The sequence below is a fragment of the Cornus florida genome, unplaced genomic scaffold, assembly GCF_030987335.1.
Source record: "Cornus florida cultivar Cherokee Brave unplaced genomic scaffold, ASM3098733v1 CherokeeBrave_3.0.0_Hap2_Chr10, whole genome shotgun sequence".
NCBI lineage: Eukaryota > Viridiplantae > Streptophyta > Magnoliopsida > Cornales > Cornaceae > Cornus > Cornus florida.
In genome coordinates this window covers 79680326-79696099 of record NW_026775580.1, presented here as the reverse complement: position 1 = coordinate 79696099, position 15774 = coordinate 79680326, and the positions used below count along the sequence as shown (strand labels likewise).

At 41.7% G+C, this 15774-nt stretch overlaps 1 protein-coding gene across 1 annotated transcript in view; it reads left to right on the top strand.

Moving 5' to 3' along the window:
• Positions 1-15774, top strand: part of LOC132277929 (uncharacterized) — a 44941-nt gene that overhangs the window by 6540 nt on the left and 22627 nt on the right. Inside the window, exons 2-5 of the mRNA XM_059779770.1 lie at positions 1006-1101; positions 1828-2023; positions 2210-2587; positions 2822-3045. Of these exons, the coding sequence (XP_059635753.1) occupies positions 1006-1101; positions 1828-2023; positions 2210-2587; positions 2822-3045 (894 nt within the window). The remainder of the gene's footprint in view (positions 1-1005; positions 1102-1827; positions 2024-2209; positions 2588-2821; positions 3046-15774) is intronic.

The following is a 15774-nucleotide window of genomic DNA, read 5'->3' as shown; positions in this document are numbered from 1 at the left end:
TCTAAAAATCATTTGCCAAAAAAAGTGAAGTTGATTGAAAATGTTAGTGCTATCATTCAGCACAGCACTCCCCCGAAGTATAAGGATCCGGGTGCCCCCACAATCTCGTGCGTCATTGGTGACAGCAAAATCGAGAGGGCCCTCCTTGACTTAGGAGCTAGTGTGAATTTAATTCCATACTCAGTCTACCTACAACTTGGTTTGGGAGATCGTAAGCCGACTTCCGTGGTTTTGCAACTTGTCGATAGATCGGTCAAGCATCCACGAGGTATTCTCGAGGACGTTATCATCAAAGTGGACAAATTCTACTTCCCGGTAGATTTTGTGGTTCTTGATACGGAACCGGTCCATGACCCAAAAAAGCACATTCCCGTGATCCTTGGTAGGCCATTTTTAGCCACGGCTAATGCATCAATTAATTGCCGAACCGGGGTGATGGACATTGCTTTTAGAAACATGCAAGTCAAACTCCACATCTTTCATACAACTCAACATCCCTCCAATGAGGATGATTGTTTTCTTGTGGATGTCATCGATGAAGTGGTTGAAGAAGCTCTCCCCTTCATTCTAAGCAAAGATCCTCTTGAAACTTGTATGTCCCATTTTGACTTCTCAAACTTTGATGTTGATCAAGCCATTCAAGAAGTCAATTCCTTGCTTGATATTAGTGCTATCATGGATGTACCTCCTTGGAAAATTCCAAAAGAACCATTTCCCCAACTTTCCACCACTCCTCCGGTCCCATCATTGTTATCTCCGCCACAACTTGAGCTTAAGCCGCTCCCGGCCCATCTCAAGTATGTGTTCCTTGGTCCAAAGCAAACCCTTCCGGTCATTATTGCCTCGGACCTTCAAAAAGACCAAGAGACCAACCTTTTAGCGGTGCTCCAAGAGCATAAAGAAGCTATTGGTTGGACAGTGGCAGATTTGAAAGGAATTGACCCCTCCATTTGTATGCACCGCATTCATATGGAGGATGACGCAAAGCCTACTAGAGAGGTCCAGCGCCGGTTAAATCCAAACATAAAGGAAGTGGTCACGAAAGAGGTGATCAAATTGCTAGATGCGGGAATCATCTATCCTATCTCTGATAGCAAGTGGGTGAGCCCCACACAAGTTGTCCCCAAGAAATCCGGGCTCACCGTTGTTGAAAATTCAGCGGGTGAGCTCGTGCCACAACGAACCACCACCGGGTGGCGTGTGTGCATTGACTATCGTAAACTTAATTCATCAACTAGGAAGGATCATTTCCCACTCCCATTTATTGATCAAATCCTAGAAAGGTTAGCCGGCCAAAGCTTCTATTATTTTCTTGATGGTTATTCCGGCTATAACCAAGTGGCAATCGCCCCCCAAGATCAAGAGAAAACAACATTCACATGTCCCTTTGGTACTTTTGCCTATCGATGCATGCCTTTTGGTCTATGCAATGCACCGGCAACGTTCCAAAGGTGCATGATGTCCATATTCTCCGATATGGTTGAAAGGTTCTTGGAAGTTTTCATGGACGATTTTTCCGTATTTGGCTCCTCCTTTGACTCGTGTCTCAAAAATTTATCTCTTGTGCTCCAAAGATGTAAAGAGACGAATCTCATTCTAAGTTGGGAGAAAAGCCACTTTATGGTCCAAGAAGGCATTGTTTTAGGACATGTCATTTCTAAGCGGGGAATCGAGGTAGACAAGGCAAAAGTTGAGTTAATCTCTAATCTTCCTCCTCCGAATTCCGTCCGTCAAATTCGTTCTTTTCTTGGCCATGCCGGATTCTATCGTCGCTTTATCAAAGATTTTAGCAAAATCTCACGGCCCTTGTGTAATCTCTTAGCCAAGGATGTTCCGTTCAATTTTGATGACGCTTGCATGGAAGCTTTCATCAAACTTCACATTCTCCTCTCCTCTGCCCCAATCATGAAACCCCCTAATTGGTCTCTTCCCTTTGAGATCATGTGTGATGCATCCGACTATGCATTAGGGGCGGTTTTAGGCCAACGTATGGATAAACTTCCGCATGTCATTTATTATGCTAGCAAAACTCTCTGCGATGCCCAATTGAACTACACCACCACTGAAAAAGAATTGCTAGCTGTGGTGTACGCCTTAGATAAATTTCGCTCTTATCTTCTTGGCTCCAAGGTCATCGTCTTTTCAGATCATGCCGCTCTTAGGCATTTGTTAGCGCCCCGTTTAATTCGATGGATCCTCTTACTTCAAGAGTTTGACATTGACATCCGGGACAAAAAAGGGACCGACAATGTTGTCGCCGATCATCTCTCTCGCTTACTTATTGAGAAATCTTCAGAATTCGCAGCCATCCATGATTCCTTTCCGGATGAGCAACTTCTTCAAGTTTCACATTCTACTCTTCCATGGTTTGCGGATATTGTCAATTATCTTGCGGTTGGCAAAATTCCAGCTCATTGGTCCAAACAAGAGAGGGACCGGTTTTTCTCCCAAGTCAAGCATTTCTTTTGGGAAGATCCGGAACTATTCAAGTATTGCCCGGACCAAATCATACGGCGATGCATTCCTGAAACCGAGGCCACAAGCATTCTAAATTTTTGCCATACTCTTGCTTGTGGAGGCCATTTTAGTGCCAAAAAGACCGCTAACAAAGTTCTTCAAAGCGGGTTCTTTTGGCCTACCTTGTTTCGGGATGCATACAATTTTTGCAAATCGTGTGAACGATGTCAAAAACTTGGATCCATGTCCCGAAGAGACATGATGCCCCTCACCAACATTTTAATTGTTGAAATTTTTGATGTGTGGGGGATTGACTTCATGGGACCATTTCCATCTTCTTATGGCTATGAGTACATCCTTGTAGCGGTGGATTATGTGTCTAAATGGGTTGAAGCCGAGGCTACCAAAACTGATGATCATAAAGTCGTGATCCATTTCATTCAGTCTCACATCTTTAGTCGTTTTGGTACGCCCCGAGCAATCATTAGTGATGGCGGATCTCATTTCCGAAATCGTTATCTAAAATCCGTCCTTGCTAGGTATTCCGTCATTCATAAGGTTGCTACACTTTACCACCCTCAAACGAGTGGTCAAGTAGAGATCTCTAACCGGGAGATTAAGCACATTTTGGAAAAAACGGTTAGACCGGACCGCAAAGATTGGTCAGTAAGGCTAAACGATGCGCTTTGGGCTTACCGGACAGCTTATAAGACACCCATTGGCATGTCACCATATCGACTTGTCTTTGGCAAAGCATGTCATCTCCCGGTAGAATTAGAGCACCGTGCTTATTGGGCCATAAAAAGGTTCAATTTTGATCTCAAACAAGCCGGCTCTAATCGTGCGTTGCAAATAAACGAACTTGAGGAACTGCGTAATGACGCGTATGAAAGCGCAAAAATTTACAAGGCAAAGACTAAAGCTTTTCATGACAAACATATCGTCAAAAAGTCTTTTGCCCCGGGACAAAAGGTCTGGCTTTTCAATTCCCGCTTGAAACTCTTTCCCGATAAACTCTGGTCAAGATGGGATGGTCCATACATTGTCACTACCGTCTTTCCTCATGGAGCAATCGAACTTCATGATCCTGCAAGTGGATCACTCTTCAAGGTAAATGGCCAAAGGCTTAAGCCTTGCATTGACGGCACAATTCTAACCCGAAAAGTTGAGGAAGTCCTCTTGACGGATCCAATTTATGAGGATTAGTGCCTGCTCTAGCTTTGTCTAGCTATCGACATTAAATTTAGCAACTCAAGGGAAGAAATTCTTTCAATTCCCAAGCTTCCTTTTCTTTGAAATTGCTCGTGCCTTGCAAATTTCCTGGGAAACGGTGTAGAAATGCCAAAATTTAACTTTCTCTGGAATTATCTTAACTTGTGTTCCACATTTTTTAGACTGGCTTCTTAGACCTTCTCAACTCTAATTTTCATTCCCGGAAGTCTCCATCGCTTTCTAGCAATTTCATTAGATTTTTCAAATGCGACTCGTGTGCATCTTTTATCATTTTTAATGAAAAGTCTGAAAATTTTCTCAAAATTGTTCATGCATTTGAGATGATTAAAAGGTTGAAAAATTGCAAGGTTTCAAAACAAAACTTTCAAAATTTCCCATGCATTGGAATGGAATGAATTTGCAAGTTTAAAATTTTCTCCCTAAATTTCATTCATGCATTGTGTGATGTTGCAAAGGTTTGAAAATTTTCTTACATCCACCCATGCTTTGTGTGATGTTCTGAAAGTTGGCAATTTTTCCATGCCTTAGAAATTGCAAAGTTTGAAAAGTAAAAAAAAAAAAGAAAAAAAAAAAGAGAGAGTTCTTTTCAAATTTTCCATCCATTTGAATGAGAGGATGTTGCAACGTTTAAATTTTTCCCATACATTGGCTTGAATCCATCAACATTGCATGCATAGGAATTTCATGCTCCTCAAAAATTTTATCATGATCCGCAAAGTTCCTTGCTTGCATGCATTTCATGCATTTCTATATTTCATGCATGGTTGCATGCATTTCTCTGATGCATGCATTCTTTCCTATCCGAGCCCACTGCTCCAAGTCTTTATGCTTCCATGTATTAATAATCTCATTCCTTGAACCATCCATGCAAGCTCATGCATGGCCATGCAACAACATTCAAGCTCCATGCCGAGTGCTTTAGTTTTCAAGCTTCACTTTAATTTGGCTGCAATTTTCGAGCTCTCTCAAACCCATTCCGAGTGCTTGAACCCCCCTCTCAACCTCATCCCAAGCTACTGTCCTCATCTCGAGCACTCGAATTCCCATTTCGAGTGCTCGAGCCTCCAACCAAAAATTTCAGCATGCTCGAAACTTCCACAACACAATTCTGAGACTTTTGCTTGTTTTTGGAGCACTCGAAGCCACCATTCGAGTGCTCGAAATCCCAAACCAACCTCAACACCATGCCCTTTACACACCAACCAACCTCACACCCCCTTCCTCTCGGCATCTAACCATGCAACCACCTACCATCATACACATCTCCCAACCCATGCAAACCTCTCCTCTCGGCAACCCCTCACCCAAGCAAACCTCACACACCATGCACCACACATCACCCTCTCGGCATCTTGCCTGAACCATCCCAACCACTTCTCCCTCACCAACCCAGCCTCATCTCCAACCAAACAACCTATTTCATACAACCCAACCTCACTCTCTCATGCCACCCTCTCGGCATTCCCCAACCCACCCCTCACCACCCTGCATCCCCACCTCTCCACTCTCCACCAAACAACCCACACCTCCCAACCCAAGCATGCAAACCATGCATGCTCCATCACCTCACACCATCATCCAACCATCCCAACCACCTCTCCTTCACCACCCAAGACATCCTTGCATGCATGCATGCATGCAAACCACCTCCAAACCTCTCCACACCTCAACCTAACCACTCTCCACTCTCTCACTCTCAACTTCAACCTTACCCCCACCCATGCATTGCAACCCACCTCTCTCTCTCATCACACCCCACCATGAAACCAGCCACCAACAAACCTCTCTCTCTCGGCAACTTCGAGCTCCATCAACCATCTCTCTCACAACCAAACCCAACCTCACCACCAAAATCCTCTCTCTCCAATAGCATCACCACCATGCACACAACAACCCCCTCTCGGCATCTCTGCAGACCAACTTCCACAACCCACCACCTCATACATGCCTCCTTGCCCAGCCACCTCACCACCATCATCAAACCCTGCAACCCTCATGCATCCACACTCCATGCTTGCCCCAACAACCAACCAACCCCCACTTCACACTCCACCACATCTCATGCCACAGCAAACCTCACTGCCAAGACTTCGAGCACTCGAAGTCCCATTTCGAGTGCTCGAAGTGTAGAGCACCATGCCCCATTCTCAGCCGAGGCCACTGCCCCAATTTCGAGCACTCGAAAACACCCTTCGAGTGCTCGAACCAAGCTTCCCTCTCTCTTTTAAAACCACACAACCTCTCTCTCTCGACCCAAGCTCCCTCCTCTCCTTTTAACCCCCAGCCCTCCTCTATTTCACCCACACCAACTCACCCAAACCTCACCCCTCTCTCTCTCTAAACCCTCACCACCTCCATCAACCATCACCACATTTCCTCTCTCATCCATACTCTCTCCAAACCCCCTCACCCCCACCTCTCCTCACCTCCCCCCCACAACCACCACCTTTCTCTCCCCCATGCAATTCACCCTACTCACCCACCTATCCCTCATCCACAACCACCAACCAATCATCTCCCCTCCCTCTTCCTACCATTCTTCTTACTCTAGGATAGAGTGTAATTCAGGTCAGTATCTTCTTCCTTTGTTTTTCATGCCTTTGTTCATTCATTATGATTTTACAAGGAGGATGGGCTTGCAATGTTGGTGTTTTGTTGTGTTGATGGTTTGTTGATACTAGCTCTATGCTAGAGCTTCGTTGCTTGTAAAAATTTTTGGGTTTGCTCCTTCATCCCACTCACTTTCACCTTCTCCTTTTTGTGGTGCACGCCAGGTGCTCGCTGAAAGTCCTCACCCAAGTCCACCTCTCTAAATGTCTCATGCCGGTTCTTCTCGCCCTCCTCGACCCTCTTCGGGTGCCCGTGCTGTCAATCGTGAGCGACCACGTGATCCTTGGGATCGCAAACACCTCAACTACGAACTCTCATTTCCGCTCACGGATGCCTTTGACATTCTACCCACTACTTCGTGGGCTGTCACCGAATTGACTAACCGACGTCTGCAGCACATTTGCGCAGCCCTTGCCAGGGTTGCCTACCCCCGTGTAGTGCGCCTCTTCTATCAGAATCTCCAATGCCCTGAAGAGCCACCCATTTCTCTCACTACATCCATTGATGGCACCACCTATGCTTTCACTATAACTGACATCATTCAGGTTTCTGGTTGCCCCATTGAGTGCCCCGATGACATTGTCAATCGTGAGAATCTCCCTTTATATGAGGAGCCGGATACATTAACTGTGGAGCAGATTGCCACTGCCATTTGCACTGTTGACGATCCTACTAGGCCCCGGTCTTTTATCCGAAAAACCAATCTTTCGAAACGCCTGTGGTTCATTGACACTGTCTTCAAGCACAATGTCTGCCCTTTGGTGCATAGCACCGAGCGTCGGGGCCTCCTTTTGTAAGCCTTATATGCCATGGACCAAGGCCAATGGTTCTCCATCCCAGAGCTCATTTGGACCACATTTATGAAGTTTTGGCATGATGCTCATAATGCACGGGTTCCGCGAGTTGAAAATCGAAAATTGCCTTTGCCGTTTTTCATCACTCGGCTCCTTCAGCACAAGGGTTTCATTGTTCCTCCCCATGAACCAAAAGGCGAAAAGATTAAAATTTTTACCCAGTGCCGGTGGATCAATGTTCTTAGCCATTCTAGTACCCCTCAGCCTGCTGCCCCCCTGTTCATCCACGCTCCACCTCCTCCTCCTTCTGAGGATGCTTCCACCGCAGCAGCCGCTGCAAGGGTAGAGCCTCCGGTCGACTCTCACCAGGACCAGGCTTTCATCTGGGCTAGCTTTGCCGGTATTCATGAATGACTGGATCGTTTTGAGAATTCTTTGTCCGCGTACACTCGGACTCTGTGTGAGACTTCTTCACGTGCTGAAGAAGATCGTCGTCTTGCTGCTGAAGACCGTCGTGTCGCCACTGAGGAACGTCGTTTGGCCTCCGCTGAACGGCGTAAGACTCAATCTCTCCTCCATTCCATCCTCGCCCGTTTACCCTCTGGACCATAGCTTGTTGCTAGTGTGGCCCTTATCTTTTTGTTTCATATGTAACTATTTCTCTTGTATCTTTTGTTTTCCTTTTGAACTGTAAGAATTTGCTATGTATAGGTTGCTCTAGTAGACATGATCCCTGTACAGCTCTTTTTGTAATCATGTAAACTCTTGTTGCAATGCAAATTCTTTCTGTTCTGTTAACTTTCGGTACATTCTTTATCTGTATTTATGCTTGTGCTATTAATACTGTTTGTGGTTGTTTCTTTTTGTTCTTCGTGATGCTCTCCAGGTTGCGCAGTCCAATTCAAGTTTGGGGGTTTTTGTATCAAAATGCCGTTTCCTCCCCCTGGGTATTGTTGTTCCTTTTTATACTCTTTGTCTTACATCCATGTCCCACATTGAGGACACTGTGTAGTTTAAGTTTGGGGGTGCATCAAAGCATTCTTGGCATATTTTTGGTTTCATAATTTTTGCTAAGCAATGATAGTATAACTTGACACTTGTCGGAGATGAAACATATGTTTAATACCTTGTGTATAGAAGCAATTGAAATTTTTGAAAATAAAGAAAAATTTGAGTTGAAATGATCATGTAGATTCAAATTAGTCTGTATAAATGTTTCAATTAGATTCTTGCTGGATTTACACTCTTATAAGCTTCACAATGCACAGATGCACATTGGAAACTTAACTATGAGGCATACAGCTTGATCAACCTTGACCTTGGCCTAGTTAATCTGATTTGATGAACCTGATAGATGAATATCTTTGGCATGATTTAAGTTAAAAAAAAAAAAAAAAAAAAATGAAAAATGACCAGTTGACGTTCGTAGCCTTTCCAACTCGAGCTATTAAGCCCTTTGGAGTGTCTCTACACTTAACACCCTAAAGCCGTCTGGTTTGGGAGTTGTTGGCCTAACGCTTGCTACAAGGGTTGGTTAGAAAGTTTAAAGGACTTAAACATTGCACGATCATTCAAAAAAAATTGTAATAAACATGGTTAGCTAGAGTTCGTAGCCTTTCCAACTTGAGCTATTAAGTCCTTTGGAGTGTCTCTACACTTAACACCCTAAAGCCGTCTGGTTTGGGAGTTGTTGGCCTAACGCTTGCTACATAGGTTGGTTAGAAAGCTTAAGGGACTTTAGCATTGCACAACCATTCTATGTTTCGCTTATGAGTTGCAATAAATTGTTAACAAGCAACAAAGGTTGTCTTTTAAATAAAATCATGCCTTAGGGACCTCATTTAAAGGGGAATTCAATGATTTGAAAACTTGTGCTTTGGAATTGAAAAAGAAAGTAAAAGCCGCATGTTGAGAATCCAATTCACTTTCACTGGAGTTTGAGTTATTTCCATTTAAGAGATGACAATTGAATTATTTATATGGACTATGATGTTGATGCATGCATGTTGAAATAGTTTTTCCCATTTTTTGTATCCATGCTTCATATATGCAAGGTAGTCTTCCCAATGATCCCGTCTCCAGCTCTTTTTCTGTTTCAAGTTGTATTTGAGCTATGTTTATGTTTATCTTTGCCATGGTGAATATTTTTGTAATAGCATTCCCATGTTTTCTTTCCATTGAGCTTTGCATTTTGGTTTTGCTAAGGGACTAGCAAAATGTAAGTTTGGGGGTGTGATAAGCGCTGAATACTGTATATTCAAGCGCCCTAAATTACATTAACAAAGTCCAGTTATTAATTATTTTATGTAGATTAACTCCATTTGCATGTTTTTATGCATTTTCAGGTTAAAGTGCAAAAAGGAAGCAAAAATGATGCCTTGTGGAATTTTGAATAAAAAGGATGCCATTTCTGAATTTCTGGCAGCAGTGATCCTGACTTTTGTCTCCATTTTCGACCTAGCAAACTGAAGAACTAGACTTCCATCATAACATGAAAGATTTAGATCTCTGAATCAGCTTTCCAAATCTTCAAGTGGTTTATCATTCAGAGTTCGGAGCAGAGAGTTATGATCTTCGTAACAGAGGTGCGCAGAACTGCCTGGCAGCACTAAAGTACTGCCTTTCTCCCCATTTTTGACCAACCAGACTTGAGAATTGGGTCTTCATCAAAACATGAAGTTTTTAAAGAACTGAATCAGCTCTCCAAATCTTCAAACAGATCATCATTCGGAGTTCGGAGGACAAAGTTATAGCAGTTTTACCAAAATAGGTCAGCGCTGAGCAAGAGGAGCATGTTGCACATTGCACTAAGTTAGAGTGCTCGAGATCACTTTTCGAGTGCTCGAAAATCAGGCAGATTGCACTCAGAAATGGCTCAATTCCAGCCACTTGCACATTGGTTTCCTCAATGCCATCTTCCTTCTTTATGAAGTGGTTGGAGGTGTTCCTTGGAGGAGAGAGAGAGGGTGTTGTTGGAGAATAAAAAGCTACCAAAGGCCACACATTTGCTATCTTTGATTTCTACAAGATTAGAGGAGAGAGAAGAGAGCAAGGAGGAGGGTGTTCTTGAGTGCTACAGTAGGAGCACGAAAATGGAGTCTTGGATAGAGCTTCTTCCTTCTTCTAGCTTAGCAATGGGTAACTAACTCTTTCTCTAGGGAGGTGATGAAGTCCCTCCCTTGTAAGCATGTCCTAGGATAGTCTATTTTGGGGATTTGCTATATATATTTTATGGTCTTTTCATAACCAAGAGCACCTCATTTGTTGTAATGAATGTTGATACGTGTATGGATGATTTCTTTAAGTTGATTATCTTGTCTTAGATGATGTCTTAAAGTAATCATATTGCTTGAGTTTTTCATGGTGAGAGTAGAAGCAAGGTTATGAATGGTTTCATGGCATGTTGATAGGTGACTTTGATAGACCATTGCTTAGGAAATCCTTTGATGGTGTATGCTTAATCTCTAACTCCATGTGCTTTATCATTTTGTCAAGAACTTGATAGTCTCTCATTTAAGTAAATGTGTATAAGCTACACCTTAGTTAGGTAGTCTAAGCATGCTTATCTTTTGATGGATTATACTTGTTTGAGACCTAATGTACCTCTTGATTACTTATATGGCAACCATGTGTTGCTATGTAAGTCTTGACCATCATATGTTGTTTTTTTCCCCAATTTAGGTCTAATCTAGCATATGTATAGGGATGGAGGCGGATTCACTTCCCTAGTCTCCTCTTCTTAATCTTTTCATCCTAAATTCCTTGCAAATTAGTGTTTTATGCACTTTGAATTCCTAATTTAAGTGACAACAAACAAAACCTCTATGAACACCCCTTCATCATCCTAAGAATGACTCTAGACAACTAGGTTGCCTTAGACTAGTGCAGTCCCAGTGGGTCGACTTACCCGACCAATAGCCCTATTTTACAATGATTCATGCTATTGCGAAGGTTGATGTTAATTGACCAACCGATCAATATAGTGGGTGAACCGGGGTCCTTAAACTTTGGGAGAGTGTTATGTTGCAAAATTGAGCTCACTTGCTCAGTCAAAACCACTTTCCTTAGTGCTTGGCTTTTGTTCTACCACTTTTGGGTGCAAAGATCTTTTAAAAACTTGGCGTAAGCCGGTATTTGCTTGATTGCATCTAAAAGTGGAAGATTAACTTTCACTTGCCTAAACATTTCCAAAATTTCATTGGTCTTAACCTTTTGCTTTTCTTTTGAAATGGACCCTTTCAAGGCGTTCGGAAATGGAGCTTTTTCAAACACTTTTTCAGAATTTTCTTTTGAATTCTCTTCAATGCAAGAAGTTTTCAAATCACTTTGTTTCAAATCATTTTTCAACAAAACTTTCTCAACATCATTTTTCAAAACTTCTTTTTCAAACACATTTTTCAAGACTTTCTTCAATGAATCACTTTCAAAATCAGTTTTCAAATCGCATTTTGAAGCTTTCTCATTCATAAGATCATGAACATGCAATGAAGGAGGAATAAAATGTGAAACGGGATGGGTGACAACTTGTGGTTGCACCGGTTCACTCTCTTCATTGGTCATTTCTACTTGATTATCCACAACTCTACCACTCCGCAAGGTGGTCACCTCATTGACATGTTCTATGGTACACCCTTCCGATGAGGATTGGGTTTCCATAACACATTGTTGCTTTAGTGGGGCATTCATTGGCATTTTTCCCTTCTCTCTAGCATTAAGAGTGCTAGCTATTTGCCCTACTTGGGTTTCTAGCTTTGCAATGGATTGAGAGTGAGAATGAAGCAATTGTGTGTTTGCCTCAAAAGTGCCCAAAGCATTCAAAACTTTTTCTTTAAAAGTGGGACTTCTAGCATTACCTTGAAAAGCGGGACTTCTAGCATTACCTTGAGAATAAGATTGGTTGGGAAAATGAGAATTAGAGAATTGATTTCCTTGTGATTGGTAAGACTTATAACCTTGGGATCCTTGGTTTTGAAGTGGAGGTGGAATATATTTCCTTTGGAAACCGCCTTGGGAAGGGTTTGAGCCTTCCCCTTGGTTTTTCCAAGAGAAATTCGGATGATTTCTCCAACTTGGATTGTATTGAGTACCATAAGGATTTCCCCCTTGATTCACAAAAGCTGCATTGACTTGCTCATTAGGTTCACTTTGCACTCGTCTATGAAGACAATGAGAAGTAGAATGAAGAACACTAGAACAAGTCATACAAGATTCATTGGATGCACGATGAGAATGGTTAGGGAAGGAAGATACTTGGTTCGCTGAGTTTTGGTTAATCAAGAATTAATCAAACCTCTGAGATAAGGATTTCATCTCGGCGGCTATCTCATTAGAGTTGTCAACTTGATGTAAGCCAACACTCTTCCTACCTTGTGTATTTCTACCATTCTTTGAAGACAATGTTTTATGCAATGAATTTTCACTCATGCTTTCATAGATACGCCACACATCATCCTCATGCTTATCAATGTAAGAACTACCCACGGAAGCATCAACCTTAAGAACCACCCATGGAAGCATCAACCATACCCTTGTAATTGTCCGATAAGCTCTCAAAGAAATATTGAACTAATTATCATTTGCGCATGTCATGATATAGACACTTCTTAAGCAATTCATTGAAGCGTTCCCATGCCTCATGAAATGTTTCTCCATCTCCGTGTGTGAATTCTCTAATTGAAGTTCTCATGGCATTGGTCTTAGAAACCGGATAGTACTTTTTCAAAAACTCTTGTTGCATTTCTGCCTAAGTAGTAATTGAAAAAGTCCTAAGATTGTTAAACCAATATTTCGCCTTGTTTTTAAGGGTTAATGGAAAAAGTTTAAGCCTTAAGACTTCTTCTGGCATGTCCGTGTATTTCACGGTAGAACAAACTTTAAGAAACTCATCCAAATGCTTGTAAGGTTCTTCACTTGGAAGTCCATAAAAGTTAGGAAGCATTTGAATGGTTTGTGCTTTAATTTCATAATGGTGTGCTCTAAATCGTGGCAATTGAATGCATGTGGGTGCATTATACTCATTAGGCACAAAATGGTCTCTTAAAGCAAGTGGTGGGTTAACAACTTGAGGTGTAACATGAACACCTTGATTTTGAATTCCTTGATTGATGATAGGAGGTTGTGGAACATACATTGGCCTTGGCATTCCCAATGGAACTTGGCCTTGTTGTTGTTGAGGTTGGTGAATGTATGGCCTTGGCATGCGTAATGGAACTTGCATGTTATCATGATGCACATTGGGGTGAAGGATACCTTGTTGGTCTATGTAACCAAGGTCATCTACATGCTCTTCCTCATGTACGTCCATTGATGTAATGGATTGAGTAGAACTAGAGCTACCTCTTCCCTTAGGGTTTCTAATTATGGATTCAAGATGTAAGTCTAGAAGGACAAGAGTTGGTCTCAATGATCTATGACCATGCATGCACAATGCAATACACAACAAGCACGATGAATGAACAAACACTTCGCCTTCACAACAAATCAATTAAGCTTCCTCCACAATCACAATTCCCATGTTTGAAACAACAATGATGCAATGACAAGAAAAATGCCTCCACAAAGGCTGACAATTTAACTAAAGAGATTGAGTTAAGAAAGTCTCACAAAGGTCCTATAGCGCTTCAACTCCAAATTCAGCTTAGCTTAGCAATTTTTTTAGAATTTTAGCTTTTTCATTTATTTTGTTTAGCTCCTTTGCTTAATTGTTCCTTTGCTTGGCTTCTTTTCAACTCAATACACCTTGTCAATCAAGGACAAACATAATGAGCAATCAAAAGAAAAATAAAAATAAAGTAAAGACACGATCAAAAGAGTACTAATCCTAATTGATTCCACTAATATGACATTGCCAAATCAAATCATTCAATCCCTGGCAACGGCGCCAAAAACTTGTTGGTCCGCCACACTACCAACAACTTGAAAGTGTGCATTAAGGCGAGGGCCAAGTTTTACATTTATAAAAGCCACTACTACCTTCACTAAAAATATAGTTATGGCGAGTAGGGATCGTCCCAAGGGATTGACGTCGAATTGGGTTGTGGAATTGCAACTAGGGTAGTAGGTCAAATGATCAAACAAATGGTTGGTTGGTTGATTAAACTAGAGAGCAACTAAATTAAACTAAGTAATGAATGCAATAAAGAGAATAAATAAGAGAGAGAGGTCTTGGGGTTTAGAGATCACCACCAAGCAATGCATTTCTACACCATTGACAAGTGATTAATGAGGGAAATTGCATGTTGCAATATTGGTGTGTGTGTGTGTGTTTGGTTGATTCAATTAGCAAGGATGACCAATTAAGCATGTATTGTCTAAACATCATGTGAAAGGCACAATATATCAAGCAATGAAGAATATATTGTCTAAACAACATGTGAAAGGCATAATAGATCAAAATAAGTCATTAATCCTTTCATTAAGCTCACAATCCAAATACACCATAAGGTTAAAGACATATGGTACTTGCATTCAAAAGCATGGAACATCAAAAAACAAGCATAGATTGTCCTCCCATTTAACACTACACTACATCTACACTACTAGCATGAAAATAAACTAAGGGAGAGGCACAATCCATCAAGGAACAAGTATAAACCGTCAAGAAAATAGCAAGAGCATTCCATTAAGCACTATGTCTTGACAATCTCTAGATCTATAGCATTAATACACATAGACATGCATCAATAACACAAAATCTAGAGACAAGCACATAAACATCTATTCTAGCATACTTAGACATATAGATAGAATAAAATGATCAATTGAAAGCATTAAACCACATAAATCATTGAATAAACAAGATCTATATAAATCAAAGTGTCAAAACATGTATTACAATACTAATCCCTCAATAATACACAAGATTAAGGTAAAGAAAGCATGCTTGGGGCTAACTCTAGCCCCAAGAGGATGTCTAGCCACTCATGGTGATGCTCCTCCAACCCTCAAAGGCAAGCTCCATGGATGAAATCTGCTCCTTGGAAGATGAAAGGCCTCCAATGGTGTCTCTAGCTTCCTCCTCTTTTCTTCTTCACTAAGAGTAGCCTTTAAAGTTTCCTCTACCAAATGCTAAGAGTCTCTAAGCCTCCCCTCAAAAAGTGCATCATATTCCTTTTATAGGTAGGTCAGGTGACACACAAAATGAGCTAGGGTCGTGCAAAACATATTCCCCAATGATCGGATAGATGACGGAATGAATGAGCTGGCTTTTTAACTTTTTCACACTGGAGGAAGTTCGATCGATCAAACCTTGGACTTGGATCAATCGAACTTGGCTGAGATCTATCGAACTAAGGCTGGATCGATCCAACTGGCTGTGCTTTTTGGGAAAAGACAAATCTGAGATATTTTGGGAGATATTTTGGGAGATATTTTGGGGAAAAGGACAAAAGTGGTTAGTATGTGGTACAGCTGTGGATAAGATCAATCATTTAGATAAGGACAAGGGGTTCGATCGATCGAAGGATGGTGTTAGATCGATCGAACTTTGGGATTTCTGTATAGGGTCAAGGTTTGGATCTATCTTGAAGTGCTGAGATCGATTTATGTTGGATCGATCGAACCTTCATCTTGGATCGATCGAAAATCTTGGATTCCACCCTTTTGCTCCTTTTGCTTCTTTCTATCTCCACTTTGCTCCTTTCTTTGATTAATCCCAGAATTACTTCATTTAAGCTCTTAT